We start from the raw sequence: 18,795 nt of genomic DNA, 5'->3' as shown, positions 1-18,795 counted from the left end.
ATGAGACTTGATATCTATGTGCACACCATAACTGGAAAGAATATCACAAGACTTGATTTTCTTAAGTATATCTAGATGATATCACTTTACAAATAAGGAGAACTTATATAAAGGCACTTTGTCTTCCCTAGCTAAGAGGGAGTGTTAAAGCATGTAGCTTCGGTGTGACAATAATTGTGATCAGCATATATATACATATCTATATATGTATACCAGTATGATGCACATACTGTTATATATATATGCGCATGTATTATAGCAGTATATGAAACAATGCACAATTGAGACCGATGATCATATATATATATTGTTTGAGATCATTGAAGGCATGATCGAAACTTATTCTAATTCCTTTGATTTTAGATCACTATCGATCTATATTATATCGGGTTGCAGTTCATAATGATCGGTAATACATTATTAAGACTTGTGTTAAGTTTGTAACAAATCGGGGCATGATTAATTAACACCGAACCAGTGTGATGGTGAATGTTCATATCTCCATTCAGAGACATGCCCATTCACACTCACACCCCACTGTGTGATATGTATACTTGATCTGCCTGAATAACAAGGCATCAAAATCAATTAATGCAAGCACATCAAATGACTGATTTACATTTCAAGTTCAAGAACATTTTATTATCTCTGTTATTTCTGTACTAACACATATAGATTCTGGAGCAAATCTATTCTTTGACATCAGTGTTTATACTTGCAATAAAAGTTGTGCATTAGTCAACATTGAATTTGAAATCTGGTAAGAAACTTTACAATTTTGTTCCACAAGCCCGAGTGGTTTACTCCATGAAAGTCCTAAGTCTTTATCCATTTGTTAGCTTATGGATATTGTTTGGTGTATGGTTCTTAGTGGATTTATGTTTCTTCCTCTCTTGCCAATCTCTCAGAGCCCTTTCCATAAGTTGCGTCAACTATTCTCTATCCGTCATGCTGGCAGGAACTATGCTTCGATACCAATTGTGATGTCTCCTCATGGATTTACCCTAGAACTTGCACTAGAATCACAAATGCAATAAAAGCAAGAGATAAAATATGGTTAGAGTTATATCTTTACTCTGTAAAATATCCCTATTAACAAGGTAAACCTTGATTTAAACTCCTGCAATCACAACCAATGATATATACATACGTGCTCTTCAAACCTTGGGGTTAGATGTGAACATGTATTAAAATGAATAAAATAGACCACTAGTATTCAATCATAGTAGGGTATGAAGGAGGAAGCATTATAGAACTGCTTGAGATTAATCCTCACTAAGCCCAAGGGTGGATGCTCACCCTCTTGGTCCCTGCGACAGGCACATTGGATATCCATCAGGGTGGTCTAACACGTGGGGTGCTTCTATCTGATTTCCGTATTCTTGCAAGATTGCTTTAGGTCAATAGTCAATGGTCGTAGAGTTGGGAGAGGAGATCACAATGAGGGGGGGCTTATAATCTACATTTCTAAGTCCAAGATTGGACACAACCTTTTGGCCGTAGCCGCAGGCACATTGGACATCCTCTTAGAAAAGTGGCTTACTTAGATGTTGATCTTATAACCGCTCCATTTCCTTAAGTCTCCTTCCCTTCCCTATATGACTGCCTCTGAGGTTACAAGCAGATTTATGTTCACGTATATGTATTTTACATTCAATACATATATACGAGATTAATCATAAATGCTAACTTATAGTGCATAGGCTAAACATTTACCGCAAAGATAGTTATTGATGCTATTAGGTGTTTGGTATAATAAATCTGGATCTGTGTTCTTTTATTAACCGCTAGATGCTTGAATCTGTGTTTTTATGCCCTCACTTGGAGACTGATATTGATTCTTATAGCTTCTCATTGGGTGAACTTCTTGTGGATACCTGCTTGTAAGAGCTGTCCCTTGTCTTGATGTCCTTTGGCCCATAACTAATCTTCTGGATGTAACCATAGCTTAACTAAACATCACCGGTCTTTGTTATTAATTAATCCACTTGATATGGTGTTGGAACTGCAGATCGCTGATGTAGATCTAATGTAGGTACGGCTTTGATACAACCGACGAAGGGCCACACCACCCTTACCAACTCACAACCAATAATGCAACAATATGAAGACAATTTTATTATACCTGAAAATTCAATAGCAATTACAATAACATTTTTCCAAGATCTCTCAAGATCCAATCCAAACCCAAGCTAGTCCAGATCCACACTGTGGTAGAAACCTCTGAGATCTCAACTTGTGCTCGCAAGCCACCAAGCAACCTCCTTGTTTCTAAACCGCATTCACTAGCTCTTCTCCAACTTTATCCAAGATCCAAGTGTAAACTGCCTCACATTCGGCGCTCTGTCTACACACTCACAAGTCCATCACAATCTTGCTGTAAACTGCCTCACATTCGGCGCTCTGTCCACAGACTCAGGAAAACTCACTCTTCACTTTCTCCTTCCTTTCACACCTTGAAGCCTTCCAAGCTTTCCAAGCTTCACCTTCCACAACATTCACCTTTCCAAGCTTTCCTTCCAAAGCTTCTACTTCCCAAGCTACTCCTTCTTAAGCTTCTCCTTGAGCTTCCACTTCTCAAGCTTTTCCAAGCTTCTACTCCTCAAGCTTCCCCTTGAGCTTGATTTAGAAATGCTCATATGCCTTGCTTAAATAGGCACTTACCACCCCATGCATGACTTATCCACAACCTTCTAGAATTCCTCCACAACCTTCTACAACTTCCACAACCTTCTACAACTTCCAAAACTTTCTACAATATTCATAACTTTTTAGAATTCTACCCACTCACCTCGATAAATGGAATGACAACCATTTATTTTTTTATTTTTTTCTATTATGCCACCTATGCACCTCGAAAATAGAAATCACCTTTTCCTTTCTTTCTCCTTTTTCCCTTTTTTTTATTTTTTTATTATTTCTCCTCTAATTTTCGTCACCTTCTCTCTCCTCCACAATTTTTTTTTTTTTTTTCCCCATGCAAGATGCTCCTGCATCAGACTCCCCCGGTAGATAGAAAAGTGTGTCCCACACTTTGACTCCACAAAAGAAAGATCTACCACCATCTTCATCTTCACCAAAGGTTTCCACCTCAACGGGGACAAGAAAACCACCATGCAAATCTTCTACATCTGCATTACTGTATCAAACACTAGAATCTCAACCATCCAATTAGCATGCTCACTCCTAGGAACAAACTGAACATAATTCTTCATCAACAAACCCTCATTCACATCAGCAACTAGTGAATTCACACCCATAGCAACAAACCCCGCATCAACAACAACAAACTCCATATCAACACCAACATGTAGATCACCATCAATACATGCCAAACTCTCAACACCAGCAACCTCATTGCTCACAACAAGATGCTCTGCAATACATAACTCACCTCCAACAACTGGATCATCCACCTCCAAGTGCTCCATAATCTCCATGTCAGATTCAACCAATTGATCATGAAAACCAACCTCGGTCCCAACATCAACAACATTAGGAATATCTTCAGCAACAACCTCTAGTTGCTCTGCAGGTTCTGCATCAGGCTCCACAAACTGATCAGCAAAACTATCCTCTTCCACCTTGACCTTCTTAGCTTGAACAACCAATCTAGCATCCAATCGAGCAAACATCTTAGAAAAATTCCTCTCCACTATATCATGGATTTTGGCAATCATCTTAGGGTCCAATCCTCTTGGAGCCATCTCCCAAGATCCTCGTAAACCCTCTGCAACAAATCCTTCCCACACTCCTTGTGACAACCTCGAATTGTTTGCAAGTCAGATCGCAACCTACCACCTCGCACGAACAATCAGGAACCACATCACAAGTCTAGGACCACGGATTTGCAATCCACAAGCTCTCTACGATCATGCCTCAACAAGTTCAGTCTTCCATCTCTGCATCCATCAATCCATCTGCATGTCCTCCCAAGGTCCTGGTGCAAACTGCCTCAGCTTCAGCGATCTGCCTACATGCTCAGGAACTCCCACTCTAATAAACTTCACCCAACCAAGGTCCTGGTACAAACTGCCTCACACTTCAGTGATCTGCTTGTACACTCAGGAACTCCTGCTCTGATAAATTTCACCCAACCAAGGTCCTGGTACAAACTGCCTCACACTTCGGCGATCTGCTTGTACACTCAGGATCTCCTGCTCTGATAACACTAATGTAGGTACGGCTCTGATACAACTGACGAAGGGCCACACCACCCTTACCAACTCACAACCAATAATGTAACAATATGAAGACAATTTTATTATACCTAAAAATTCAATAGCAATTACAATAACATTTTTCCAAGATCTCTCAAGATCCAATCCAAACCCAAGCTAGTCCAGATCCACACTCTGGTAGAAACCTCTGAGATCTCAACTTGTGCTCGCAAGCCACCAAGCAACCTCCTTGTTTCTAAACTGCATTCACTAGCTCTTCTTCAACTTTATCCAAGATCCAAGTGTAAACTGCCTCACATTCGGCGCTCTGTCTACACACTCACAAGTCCATCACAATCTTGCTATAAACTGCCTCACATTCGGCGCTCTGTCCACAGACTCAGGAAAACTCACTCTTCACTTTCTCCTTCCTTTCACACCTTGAAGCCTTCCAAGCTTTCCAAGCTTCACCTTCCACAACATTCACCTTTCCAAGCTTTCCTTCCAAAGCTTCTACTTCCCAAGCTACTCCTTCTTAAGCTTCTCCTTGAGCTTCTCCTTGAGCTTCCACTTCTCAAGCTTCTCCAAGCTTCTACTCCTCAAGCTTCCCCTTGAGCTTGATTTAGAAATGCTCATATGCCTTGCTTAAATAGGCACTTACCACCCCATGCATGACTTATCCACAACCTTCTAGAATTCCTCCACAACCTTCTACAACTTCCACAACCTTCTACAACTTCCAAAACTTTCTACAATATTCATAACTTTCTAGAATTCTACCCACTCACCTCGATAAATGGAATGACAACCATTTATTTTTTTATTTTTTTCTATTATGCCACCTATGCACCTCGAAAATAGAAATCACCTTTTCCTTTCTTTTCTCCTTTTTCTCTTTTTTTTATTTTTTTATTATTTCTCCTCTAATTTTCGTCACTTTCTCTCTCCTCCACAAATTTTTTTTTTTTTTTTCCCATGCAAGATGCTCTTGCATCAAGATCGCTGGATTGCAACACAGTCTATTGGACAATTGTTAAGTCTTAGGTTAAGTCGATTTTCCGAGTGCTTTGTCTTCTCATTCATAATGGAGTTGTGACAATTGGGAATATATAATATAACCAATAGTTGGATTCTCTATGACCAGTGGAAAATCTATTGTATTTTGTTTTTGATGACTAGATTGTTGACTGCTTGGTTTACTTCATTGCAATTAGACGTTTTGCTTTAGCTACATAATACATCAAATCTATGTTTTACATTGTGTTATTTAAATTTTCTTTGTCATGGTTTTGTAAATTGACTTCTATGTTTTGTTCTGTTGCATAACACACATGAACTGTATTAAGGTTGGAAAAATATATTTCTTAATTTTTCAGGTGTTACTGTTCTCGCACAAGACACAAACAGCTTTGACCATAGCAAAAGAATGCGAACTGGTGGAGACTACAATCCTGCAGCTTACCCTGCTGCAGGGGCTTTTGTTCCACAACCTGCACCTGTATGGGGCCCACAGGGGTGAGGTGTTCATAAAGTACTATTGTTTCTTTCTTTATAGACTTAGTATTTGATGAATTTGAGTCCTTAAGAAAACATCATACTTTTGAATATTTAAATTTCCAGCTATATGGCACCCCCAAATGCTCAATATGATCTGTATGGAGGATATCCTCATCTCCAGTCAGTTTCTATGCCTGTTGCTCCTGCAGGCTATGCACCTGTTCAGGTAATGCCGTTTTACTTTGTTTAAGCTGGGATGGAATATTTCTTCATGAATTTTTGGTTAAATTTATCCTTTTTTGTGTGGACGAAAGAGCTGTAATTGATTCTACAGTATCTTATTGGTTGTACTGTATCTTAATCTTCACTTGATCATGAAGTTTTGGGTTAGCCATGATTTGAATATAGAATAATATATCAGCCTTTATGAAACTGCTTATGCCAGATATTTATTTACATTTATTATTTTGTCTGCATAGGGCTCGAAAACAAGTTTGAATTGCTTTTATGCTTCCTGAGCCATTAAAACAAATTCCTATTTCTTGTTTTTCCTATGGTAATGATGATAATAAGGGATCTTCACATGATTCTTTGCTTGCTAATTTGCTAGAATGGATGCGGCTACGATATAAATAAAGACTTAGCCAAATGATGTGCAAAGGAAAAATATATGATGATTTTTAAATGCTAAACTTACAATGATTAGATGCTATATTTATATCACCTTCCAAATATCGCCTGCATTTAATGATCTTTGTGTAAATTGTTGTAGAACCAGTCGAATTCGATGCTGACACTTGTAGGTATGAGTTGATTTGTCCTTGTTTGGGAAGGACAATCATATCTATGTATTTGTGTTGATTCAAACATTGAGCTAGATAACCAAAAGATATCCTACGCAACAGTGTCAAAAAGAGTAATGTTTTATTTTGTTTTTAAGTTACTGGAACCGAGCAACACCACCATGTGTCTGACATGTATCACCTGGAAGGCCAAGAGTCAATGGTTACAAAGTCACTGACAGATCCATATAATACTGACAATAAATCCCAGCCTCAACTGATGACACCACATGTTTGAGAGAAGATGAAGGTACCACATCAAGAAACTATGATGCCAAGTCACCAAAATAACAAATAGACTTCTGCCGAATGACAAGGAGAAGCCATTTTGAATAGTTTTTCATGATAACGTGCTGACTTTCAAAAAACTCGCACAGATGCCTTCCACGATGCTGTGTCAAACACAAACACGATGCCAATAGCCAAACAAAGAAGATAGAAATGTGAATAGTTGCCTCATCAATATGAACCGACCCATACAAGAGAAATATGAAATGTCAGAGCTGAAGAAAACTAATGAGTACATGTGGAAGATAATATGAAAAATTCTTCTCAAGTTCATACATCAAAACAATTAAGGGAGCGATCCTCATGGAAAGGGCTTACAGGTGATGCGTTGAAGCATGTTAGAGAGTGTGATTGCCAACAAAACAACACTAAGTATGCCTATCCAGCTGGTTTGTTGCAGCCTCTATCCATTATTAGTTAAAAAATGGGAAAAATCCACAGATTTTATCAATCAACTTTGAAAAGTGCAAGGCATAGAGTGTATCTGTTTGGTCGATAAACTTATTTAATATGCACATTTTAATGCTATATCTTGAAATTATAGGCTACACAAATGGCTGGTCTATTCTTTAGATAGATTTTCAGATTTCATGGGTTTCCAAAGAACATTGGAAGTGATAGGGACAATAGGTTTAGTGCTGAGAAACATTGTAAGTGATTGGGACAATAGGTTTATCAAGTTTTTCTAGCGGGACCTTTTTTAATCATGAGTACATAATTGATTCTAAGCACTAGTTAGCATTTGCAAACTGATGTTCAAAGGCAAGTAATGAACAAACTGATAGAAGGATACTTGAAAAGTTATATTACAGGACAACAAATGCCATAGATCAAATGGCTGCACCTTGGCAAGTGTTGCTACTCGGCATGTCTATACTTATAGGTATGACTCCTTTCAAGGCAGTCCATGGATATGAAGCTACTCCACTCATGGATTTGATTATAGTTGATAGTGACTCGACAAATCCTACACATTATGAAGACCTGAGAAGAGAACCTATAGCAGTCCCAAAACCAACAAAAGATGTATGTTGATCAGCACTGGATGGAGAGGGTTTTTGAGGTTGGAGACATGGTATTTTTGAGATTTTGGTCTGTTCAAGTTTTATAGCTGTGAGAGAGAATATCTACCTGAAATGATATAGTGTGGTTTCTTGAGATTCATCTACTATTCTTTATATGAAGAGACATATGACATGCAAAGAGACACATGTTTGGAAATATATGTGACATGCGTTTGGAAATATGAAGAGACTCACATTGGGAAAATGAAGAGACTTTCGGTTATGATGTGAAGAGTCTATCAATTCAAGATATATATGACTGCTTTGTGTGATGAGTGTTGTATTCAGGTAAAAGGTTTATACTTATACCTCTATTATTTAACAAAAGAGAAATACTTTTGGTGTGGCTAGGGTTTTCTCCTCAACTTGGAGGGTTTTCCTAGGATAAATTGTTGTGTCTTTCTGTGACTTAATGCTCTTTATTCTGTTTGCTGCTGTTTATCTTTTTTTCCGGGCAAAATATTAGCATGGTATCAGAGTGGGTAGATGACAACAAATAGTGGAGTTCCTCTTGTTCATTAGTTCGTGTATCTATTGCAGATTGCAATGAGTATTTTTTAGGAAATCTGTATGTGTTGAAATTGTTTCTGAAATGATTGTCAATAGTTCATTGAGATTCTTCTACTTTGTTGGACTATAATAATAAGTGGGTTATTATTTCTTGTTCTTGTTTATTCATCCTGTTTGTGTCTTACTCTCTGTGAGTGCTATGGTTGTGCGGTGGCATCTTTGTATCTGCCTTTCTTTCATTGTTGACAAGGGTATCCCTGTACCTTTGTTTCTTTGCTGGTATCCTAATCGCATACACAGAGGCATCATTGACTGTTGGCATTCTATGATTGCTAAAATTATTTGTATCGGTGAACCATTTAGTTACATAGAGTGTGTGTGTACAGATTTATTGAAATGAAGGTTTTGCATTGTCTTCTTCATCATTACCTTGGGTCATTTTTGTGGCATTTACTATGAAGCTAGAGGCTCATGTCACTCGATTGAAGATTTTGTTGCTCAATGGGTTCAAGTATCGCATGGAGGGTGTGTTATTCTTTAACTGCAATAAAGAGACAAGTACTTTATGATTATACCTTTGAATATTTGTCATGAATTTACTAATCTCTCTAAAATGCTTCCAGGACGAATCGAGAAGCATAAGGATGATGAGAGATTGCATTTTGAGGGAGTTAAATTCCAAGAATTCAAGGCAACCTATCAAAGGGATGATGCACTAGAGATGGAGTTGAGACTGAAAATATTTATCACATAAAGGGAAAGCTTGATGAGCTGAAGAGGAAGGACTTCCTTAGGCTCATTAAGATTCAGAGAGAGCTTGTGTGGCAGATGAAGAGTGCAGAGGATCATCAAACTCGTATAGCAGTGTGACTTCAAAAGATTCTTGTTTGGTGAAGCATTGAAATCTTTTGTAATTTATTGTGATAATTTAGCTGTGAGAATCCAACCCCTTGCTGAGAGGGGGTCTCAACATTTAGTTGTTTTTAATATTTATTATGTACTTTAACGAGTTCTTCTTTGAGAGGGAGAAGTTTGAGGTGTAATTCCTTGTTAACGAGTTCTTTTCTAAGAGGGAGAAGTTCGAGGTGCAACCCCTTATTATTGAGTTATTCTCTGTTAGAGACAATTTTGAGGTGCAATCCTTTTGTTAATGAGTTCTTCTCTACGAGGGAGAAGTTCGAGGTGTAATCCCTTGTGTGTGATCTTTTGTGAGAGGGAGAAGTTGGAGGTGTAATCCCTTTTTAATGAGTTCTTTGTGAGAGAAGTTCAAGGTGAAATCCCTTGACAATGAGTTATTCACTGCAAGAGAAGTTCGAGGTGAAATTCCTTGCTCCACCCTTTGTGAGTAGGCATGGTTGAAGTCATGTGTGAGACTCAATTATTTAGTTTGCTAATTATTTAACCCTCGTACATTAGCCATGGTAATTGTCATGCTGAGATGACAATTTTATGTTGAGAAAATCTGTTATGAGATTTTGTTACTGATTTTTGTTACTGCTTCTTATGTTTGTCATGCTAGAGATGGCAAGACATATGAATATTCTTTCTCTTGCTAAGAGGGAGCGTTGAAATTTTATAACTTTGAGAGAGAATATCTACGTTAAGATGACATGGTGTGGTTTCTTTAGATTCATTTGCTATTCTTTATATGAAGAGACATGCGACATGCGAAGATACACACGTTTGGAAATATGAAAGTTATGTAACATGCAAAGAGACATGCAGTATGCGAAGATACCAAAGTAACGAGACTCAGACCCGGCTCGGACTCGGCAAGGGTAACTCGATTCGTGACCCGGCTCGGACTCGGCTGTGACTTGGTAGAGTGATAAAACCCTTGAAATTTAGAGATTTTTTAGGATTTGAATTAATTCCATGCACCCATTATTGAATAAATCTTAAAGACACAATAACATCATAAAATAGAAGGTAATTTGATCACATACATTGATTATGTAAGTACAAAGGCAAATTTTAGATGTATTAAGAAAATTTTGAAAACAAAAATAAAAAATCAGACGAGTTAGATGAGTCAGCCAAGTCACCCAACCGAGTCAGGCGAGTTGACCTGCCGAGTCAGTATCGGGTCATTTTGACTTGGCTTAGGTAACTCAACTCGGGGTGAGTCTCGTTACTATGGAAGATACACACATTTGGAAATATAAAAGGTATGCAACATGCAAAGAGACAAGCATTTGGAAATATGAAGAGACTCGCATTTGAAAAGTGAAGGGACTTTGGGTTATGATATGAAGTGTCTCTTAGTTTAAGATATATATAATTGCTTTGTGTGACGAGTCTTGTATTCAACTAGAAGCATTGTACTCAGACCTTTATTATTGAATAAAAGATATATATTTTTGGTGTGGCTGGGATTTTCCCCTAAAGTTGGAGAGTTTTCCCAAGATAAATTGTTGTGTTTTTTTGCGTCAGTGTTCTTTATTTTCTTTATTGCTATTTATCTTTATTTCTGGGCAAAACATTAACATGGTCCTATAGACAAGCTACCATTAAAGTGTTCATATTTTTCCTTCATAGCTGGTGATTTTGGTTTTAATGGTTCTCTGGTTTGTAATGCTAGTTCGATCCATAGTGTTTGTTTGGATGATTGTGTCAAGGATTGCCTAGTGCTGGCATGCAATTTTCTGTTTGGACAGAGTTCGATTGGTAATATGGGAACTGTCTAAATGTACACGTGTGCTGAATGGGATGATGTGTACGTGCACTAAGTGACAAATTTTGTAGGACTGTGGTAAGCAGGTAGTAGAATGGTGATTTGATGCTTTAACTGTGGTTGCCATCAGAGAATATTTATGTTTCCAGTTTGATATAGTGTGTGTATGATGCCACTAAATAAAAAATGGCCTCAACAAATACAACAGAGCATCTCTGCCAAATGCTTTCTGCATTTTCGTGTAACGTGTGGATATAGGCTGCATCATGTGTATGTGTGATGGAGGTCTCTTAATCCATCAAAATGGCGGATTAATTTTTTACATAATTCAAAAATATGTGGCAATACCGTGATGGTGGGTGTAAAAAGGCTGTGCTTGAGCATTCATTTTTTGGTTGGTCATTGGAAGAAGATTTTGGATACATGTTTGAAGCTGGTGAGAAAGTTTGGGGTGTTGATCATTGTAACAGATATATTGATGCCATTATACACAGAAAGACTGGCTGCGTAGAGGTGTAAGGAATAGACAGGTGCTGGTGATGTGTGTTAGAAAACACGTCTACAAAAATATGCGGGTGTAAAAACCAAGAACATTTTTGAACTGAAAATTAATATACATAATTATCATAGGCTGTGAGATTGATAAAGGTGAGTATAGCAGTTGCAAGGTGAGTGATTGCCTTCTTAAATAAAAGAAATAGACCTGAGGTAGTGACAACTTTTCTTAGAAATGAGTAGTCAAAAAATTGTGGGTTGATTCTAAAGAATAGTTGGAAGATTGTAAACTTGCAGATAGTGAGAGCATGGAAATAAATTATCAGTTTTGATCTGATAGAGGTTATTTATTACTGTGGGCTGTGTAAAAATTTGAGTGCTGTGTGAAAAGTAGAGATAATCTGCTGAAGGTCTGTGTGGGAGAGTTGCAGAATGACAATGAATATTTAGTTTTTGAGTTCTGTGTGTACAGGATAATCCACATCCAAGCTCTTCCTGCTAACAGTTGATGCTGGGGAGATGTGTGTTGCCAGTCTAGAACCTTGACATTTGTCTTTCTTCACTATTGTGCTTCTAATCTTATTAGAAGAAGCTTTGAATTACGTTTTATTGTGATGCTGTCTGAATGGTCGTAGCTATTTATAGATTCAGTTGAAGCTCTTAGACAGGTTGGAGCTTGAGTTTGAATTGTGGATCTTGAAGCTCTTGTTGTACTGGGTTGTAGCCCATTGTTGATTTTTAGTGAACTGTGGGTTCTACCCAAAAGGGGTTCCATGTGATAAAATCTGGGTGTTACTGTCTCTATTCTTGTGATAATCTGTCTTAACTATTAAATAATTTTGAAAATACTGATTCACCCCTTCCCCCTCAGTATTTTCTTTTGTTTTCACAAAGGTCGCTGTGCAAAGAAGTTGAAACTATGATTTTATGAAAGGGAGTGGAGATCTTCAAGCATTTAGGTTTGCAATTAGTTGAGGACAAGTAATCATGGAGAGGGAGGACTGTCATGTCCCACCAAGCAAAAGTATTTTAAACACTCAATGTAGATATTTAAGATAAATATTAGTGTTGCCCTAAGTTTTTGAGCCATTTTTGGGGGATGACATTAAAAAAAAAGGGAAATTTTAGAATATATAGGAAAATTAAAATATTCATATGATGGATTCTAATATTTCATGAAGCATGCATATTTACATTATAGAACCTTAATCTATACTATCTTTTGCGAGTCCCTTTCTAACCTCTGGGTAAACCTGTTAATTCTAATTCTTCATGATGGCTCCTCGAATTGTTTAACCTCCAAAGTGACCAAAATAATCATAATAAAGAAAAACTCAACCCTCTGGGGTTTTAGCCTTCAATACCTAAAAAGGGCAACTTAAAATTAAATAATAAATATTCTAATTAATCAATTTGTTCCTCACATACACTAATTGCTTTTTATAAATTTATTTAATAATTATTCTTTTAATTGAGCCAATTAACTCAACCATTTAGATTTGGAACTCCCAAATCAATTCTCTTTTTTTGTGTGCATCATGTACATGATTTAATGATTTTTAATAATTAATATCTTTAGCACCATCATATGCAACTTTTATTGTCAATATCAATTTATATATTTGCACATCTAATTTAGCTTTTAATTTAATATTTAATAAAATCTTTTATTCTTATAATTAGACATATATTCAAGTCTTTTAAATAATTAATGATGTTTAATTAATTCTCATTAATTAAATATCTACACACAATTAATATTCTAATAATTCATAAGATATAATTATTTATATTACATAATTAATGTTATTTGATTTCTCAACAATTTAAATACCACATCCACAGCAAATCACAAGACATACAACAAACAAAACAACTAACACTATACAAAATACAAAACATACACAAGGAATTCATTTTACCTCGATGAGTTTAGATGGGTAATCAGGTCATATACTTGTCCTCCCTCTTAGGATAATAATAGGCTTAGATTGGGATTTAGACTCTGAACATTATCTACACTCTCTTACCATTGAAACATTGCGATAAGGCACACTCATGTTGGCTCTATTCAGGGAAGTTGATACTTGGTACCTGCAAACCTGCATAAAAGACAAGCATGTACTAGTGTATATCTAACTAAATAGATAATGGCGGAGAGTGGTATATCATGTAGACTCCGACTCGCAGGTAACTACGACTCCCTCAACCACATCAAACACGTCAAACAGAAAATAAAACAAATACTTATGCCATACACATACAAGTAAATAACATCATGTCTGAACATTTAAATTCCAATATCATGAATATAATTGTAATGTGTACTGAAAGTAGTATGATATCATCATAAAAATATGTATAATCTTAAATTAAAAACACACAATAAATCATTATCATAAGCAAGTAATCATCACTATCCATTGACATGATGAAATACAATGCTCTATATATCAAAGTACTGTATCGTTAATTATAACTGAAGAACTAAGATGTTGACAGAAAGGTTTGGTATTGTTTATCGATAGAATCTATGGTGGTGGTAAAGGAACGGGTATTACAATTGTAATAGTGCAGTTTATTATGACTGGGAGGACATTCTTCACTCATCACTCATTTAGGGACAAATGGACACTAAGACATTGCAGTCTCAAAGGGTCACTAAGTAGGAATATTGTGAGAATCCCAGCTCCAGGGCACCATCCAAGCGCACTGAGCAACTATCATCAGCACCCAGACATTTAGTTCGGATCTCACTCGGGGGGAACATACGGATGCAATGTCACTACTCGGCAACCTGAAGATCAATTCACAGAGCAGGAGTTTCATTCTCAGAACAGTTGACAGGACATGATGGATTGCTTGTCATATACAGATTTTGTATTCTTTTCCTAACAGTCAATCACAAGTGATTGGTTCCAAATCTTTGTTATCATTCAGATCTGGGATCAATGTTTTGTGAGCTCCTTTCTATCCGAAGAACTTAAATAAACAGCACTGTTTGCTTTTGTTGCATTGTGCCCTACACTAGCTTTGATCCCTAGATCTGTGGTCTTTGGTAGAATTGATTAACACCAAACACCATTTTAGAACTGCTCTTCCTAGGGACATGAAAATAAAAAGAAGCCATGGGTTTGCAATGAGAATACTCTGGGTGCTCACCTTGCAGACCAGGTTTGGCTGGGTACATCTGTGGGATGCATGCGGCTGAAATCAGTTTCCAAAGCCCAAGTTCCTTCTACAGAAACTGAGGATTGGATCATGAACCTGGACCAGGAGTGGACCAATCCGGGGTCTAGGGGTTTCTCTGACCAAAGCACATGTAGCTTAAGTGCTCTTGTATATTTTCATTTTCCAAGATCTTGTATCTCTAATACTTGCTATGTTCAGATATCAACCAGGTGAGTAAGATCTGCATGACTTTTTTAAGTTTGAAAATTCTGAATCTGACATTTGTTTCAATAATGGTCTCTCTGCCTTAGAGAATGAAATTAGTTAGTTCATATTAACTCATTCAGTTGTTTACTTTTATTAATTCTTAAGTTGATGCTGGATATATTTTTAGTAGCACTAATTTATGTAGTTTGCAGAACATGAAAGACAATCCCCCATGTAATACTCTTTTTATTGGTAATCTGGGTGAAAATACAAGCGAAGCCGAGTTGCGGGGACTTTTTAGCATGTATGTAAACAAGTTTGTTCTATCTAATAGGTCCATTGATAGTTTGAGGGTTAACTTGATCAATCTTTTATGAGCCTTCCATGCCTGTAGTTAGTGTGCCAATTCAACTCAGTGATCAAATGTGCTGTTATAGACTCTCCTTTCACTTTTGTAATGTGCAGACAACCGGGTTTCAAACAAATGAAAGTGTTGCATCAGGGAAGAAGCACTGTTTGCTTTATAGAATTTGAGGTATATACCTTATACATGCTTTAATACTGAGATTTGAATTCTTTTATTTTGCTTTTCCATTCTGTTTGAATTTGATGCAATCCTCATATAAAATAGTTATGCAATTAACTAGGTTTCCCATGAACTGCAACATAAGCTTAATGTCTTATGCAGATTACTTATCTTCATATTGCGTATCTCTTATTCTTGAATAATGTTCCTTTGTCTTGAGCTAAGCAGGATATAAATAGTGCAGTACTTGTTCACAACAACTTGCAAGGTGCTGTTATCACTAGCTCAGATAGAGGTGGTATGAGGATACAATATCCTTTTCATGTTTTATAAATAATATGATTTTTTGTTCTATGAGTGCTAGAGGAACTTGCTGCATTAATATACATGTTTATTTCTTGACAACAAAACACATATTCTAAGAATCCCTATGGAAGAAAGAAAGATGGCAGTGGACCACCACATGCAGCTGGAGGTGCTTCTGGTATGGCTGTACCATTATTCAATGGTGTTCATTCAACAGCATCACAGTGACACCATATCAAAGCTGATGACACCACCACCAAAAGGGACGTATTCTGCTCTTTAATGCTCCTTTTGAAGCATGCAATTTAGAAATCAATGGCATCATCAGCATCATATTGGTGCATCAAATTGCATCATCGTTTTGTTATCATTGATGTTGTGGTCATCAGCATTTCTTCCTTTTCTTTGCATTTGATCATTATTACGATCATTTGTGCCATATCATCTATGATAGTTATCATAGTGTATTGCATCTATTAGGGAAAATGTTGAGATGTGCATTGATATGAAGCATGAGGAAAGACTGAGGGATTATTGCTTAATTCTCATGGGAGGGAGGTGCATCAGAATTGTATGTGGGCAGATTGTGTTTTTTCATTATACATGCAGCACAATTCAAGTTCTTCATATTGGCATCGGCATTAGTAATTTATTTGTAGGAACATCTGCATGCACAGTTCAAGACAAGCATTTGTCATACTCATGATGTGGTTGGTTTGGCCTCCTCGTTAGTCTTCAAAAGGCATGGGCTATAGGGGTTGGTTATTTCCATGTTTTCACTTCTAGTATCTAGGCTTCAAAGATTATTGATTGCTTGCCTTATTATAAATGCATCTTTTATAGCAGGCATTTTCTCATATATGGAAATATTTGAAGTATGCATTTATAAATTGCTAAAAAAACCCTATGTCTTATGTTTAGTATGTGTGTAGCTATCGTATAATTCTATTTTATTGGAATATCTTTTGAATGCATGCTGCTAATGTTTTTTTTCCATCCTACCACGTATACCAAAATAAAATTAGCTGAACTGTACCATTTTCCTTGTTTTTGGGAAATGCTATGGTAAAGGATTGTGTTGAAAGGACTGCCAAAGGGGAGATCTTGTTTGGAAGAGAGCGGTAAAGAGAAGTTGAACCAAAAATACTAAATAGTGAAAGTGAAATTTGTTTACAGTTTTTTATGACTTTGAATCATGGAATTGCTTTTCATTGTGATTTATCTGCTCATATTGGTTTTTGCAGTTTGTATTGCCTTAAATCTTTCGGAGATAACAGTTGCTTGTATGGCTGTTTGGTCTAGAAGCCTTTTGTTGCTCAAGCTTATCAAAGAGTGCAGAGGCTTATATTCTACATGTTCATAATTTTTTGTACCTGATTTGTACGTCATATGACTACTTTTGATTCTGATCTGTTTGCTTATATTGGTTACCTGTTTTTCTTGTACAAATACTTAATCTGCCTTGGTAAAAGTTTGTATCTTGTTGATCCAGATTTTTTTTTGTTGCATAGATGTGAAGTGGGAAGGCTTCTTATATTTTACATTTCACTTTGGTTGCATGCTATATAATTTTTCTTCATGCTTTAACTTTCAGAATTTTTTTGACTCAACTTTTTTTGTTACAATGCTTTGGGATATTTAATCTCTTCCAAGTCTGGTCATATGATTTTTTTTAATCATTTCGCCGTTACCATAGCTTTTTTGTAATTACTTATTGTTCCCTTAATTTTTAATATCTTTGATCTGATCGCATTTTTTTTCTGCCTATAGATGAGAAATTATGCTATATTTTTTAGGGTGTTTTCTGTTTTTTGATGTGTTACTTTATTTGTCTGCTAAATTCACAGCCACTAACAGTTCGGAAGATAACTAATGGCTTCTGTTACCTCCAGACATTGTTCTATTCATGAACCAGAGTTGTGGGGAACCATTCAGCGAAATGCACAAATTGCACCTTTGTAGAACAGCTTGAGACAGCACAAACATGTATAGAACCATGATGTGCCGTCAAGGAGGACCTACAGTTGAATAATTGTTTTTGGTTATGAAGCTTTACTGGTTAAGTAATATGTACTATGAAATAAATATTTGCCCATGGCACATAAACTAGTAATGAGCTGAAGTTGATAATTTACCAGCATAAGTTGCGAAATTAATTGCTTTTGAGTGAGTTGTGATGCTTATTAAAGACCACCCAAGAAACTCAAGCATCTCGTTTGCTTAAAATTGTAATACTTCCACAAAACTTCACCTCATAAACCAACAAGAATTGCGCACAGAAGTTTGTGATTTCTCTCTACTCGTGTATTAGACTGCTGTAGATGTGCATTACTTTCTGTTTAAATACTATTTTTTTGTTGGATTACGATGAAGGTTTAATACGCTTAAACTTTAAGCACCAACTCCTTTTTCCTTTTTCTCTGTTTATATTTTGGAGATGTAGATGTAGTTGTTTGATTGGTAATTAGTTGCAATAGAATGAATTATGGTTATCATGTGGAAGCCTACAGTTTTAAAAAATCCAAAGGTATGGTTTTCCTCAAAGCTGTATTCTCAACTGACGAATAATTTAAAATGTTCATCTAAATGACTAATCAGAATGAATTATGGTTATCATGTGGAAGCCTACAATTTTAAAAAATCGAAAGGTATGGTTTTCCTCAAAGCTATATTCTCGACTGAGGAATAATTTAAAATGTTCATCTAAATGATAATATATTGAAATTGACATATCTTGATGAGTGATTTGAGTCATCAAAATATTTTATGCTTGGATGAATTAGCATGCAATTCTTTTTGGTACCAACATTGAACAAGAGCTTTGAAAGAGCTAGAGTCCTTGTCTTTTTGATTGATTTATATTTGTTTAGTTAAAGTCTAGTGATTAAATGCAAAATAGAAAAGGTAACAAGACAATTAATGTGAATATGTCAATGCATTGGGTCCTGACAGTAAGGTAGCAAACATTTTCTATAAAATGGAGTCTAATGAATTGTTAGAAGGATTAATCATTTTCTAATTAGAGAAATGCATTTAGGAAAATTGCAACTCACAA

At 36.3% G+C, this 18,795-nt stretch overlaps 1 protein-coding gene across 2 annotated transcripts in view; it reads left to right on the top strand.

Moving 5' to 3' along the window:
- LOC149537689 (RNA-binding (RRM/RBD/RNP motifs) family protein) overlaps positions 1 to 17,896 on the top strand; it is a 60,688-nt gene extending 42,792 nt beyond the window's left edge. Inside the window, exons 4-9 of one of the 2 annotated variants that reach the window (XM_089799024.1) lie at positions 5,537 to 5,675; positions 5,781 to 5,883; positions 15,121 to 15,212; positions 15,374 to 15,443; positions 15,663 to 15,745; positions 15,848 to 17,896. In XM_089799024.1, the coding sequence (XP_089655150.1) occupies positions 5,537 to 5,675; positions 5,781 to 5,883; positions 15,121 to 15,212; positions 15,374 to 15,443; positions 15,663 to 15,745; positions 15,848 to 15,968 (608 nt within the window). In that variant the 3' untranslated portion in view covers positions 15,969 to 17,896. Of the gene's footprint in view, positions 1 to 5,536; positions 5,676 to 5,780; positions 5,884 to 15,120; positions 15,213 to 15,373; positions 15,444 to 15,662; positions 15,750 to 15,847 lie in introns of both variants that reach the window. The other variant, XM_089799023.1, reaches the window with a different exon arrangement.
- The last annotated feature ends 899 nt before the right edge of the window (positions 17,897 to 18,795 follow it).

This window comes from Cupressus sempervirens, chromosome 9, assembly GCF_028749045.1.
Source record: "Cupressus sempervirens isolate cs-2001-9-10 chromosome 9, ASM2874904v1, whole genome shotgun sequence".
NCBI classification, from domain to species: Eukaryota; Viridiplantae; Streptophyta; class Pinopsida; order Cupressales; family Cupressaceae; genus Cupressus; species Cupressus sempervirens.
Note: the sequence above shows the minus strand (reverse complement) of the source record. Positions and strands in the feature narration are given on the sequence as shown.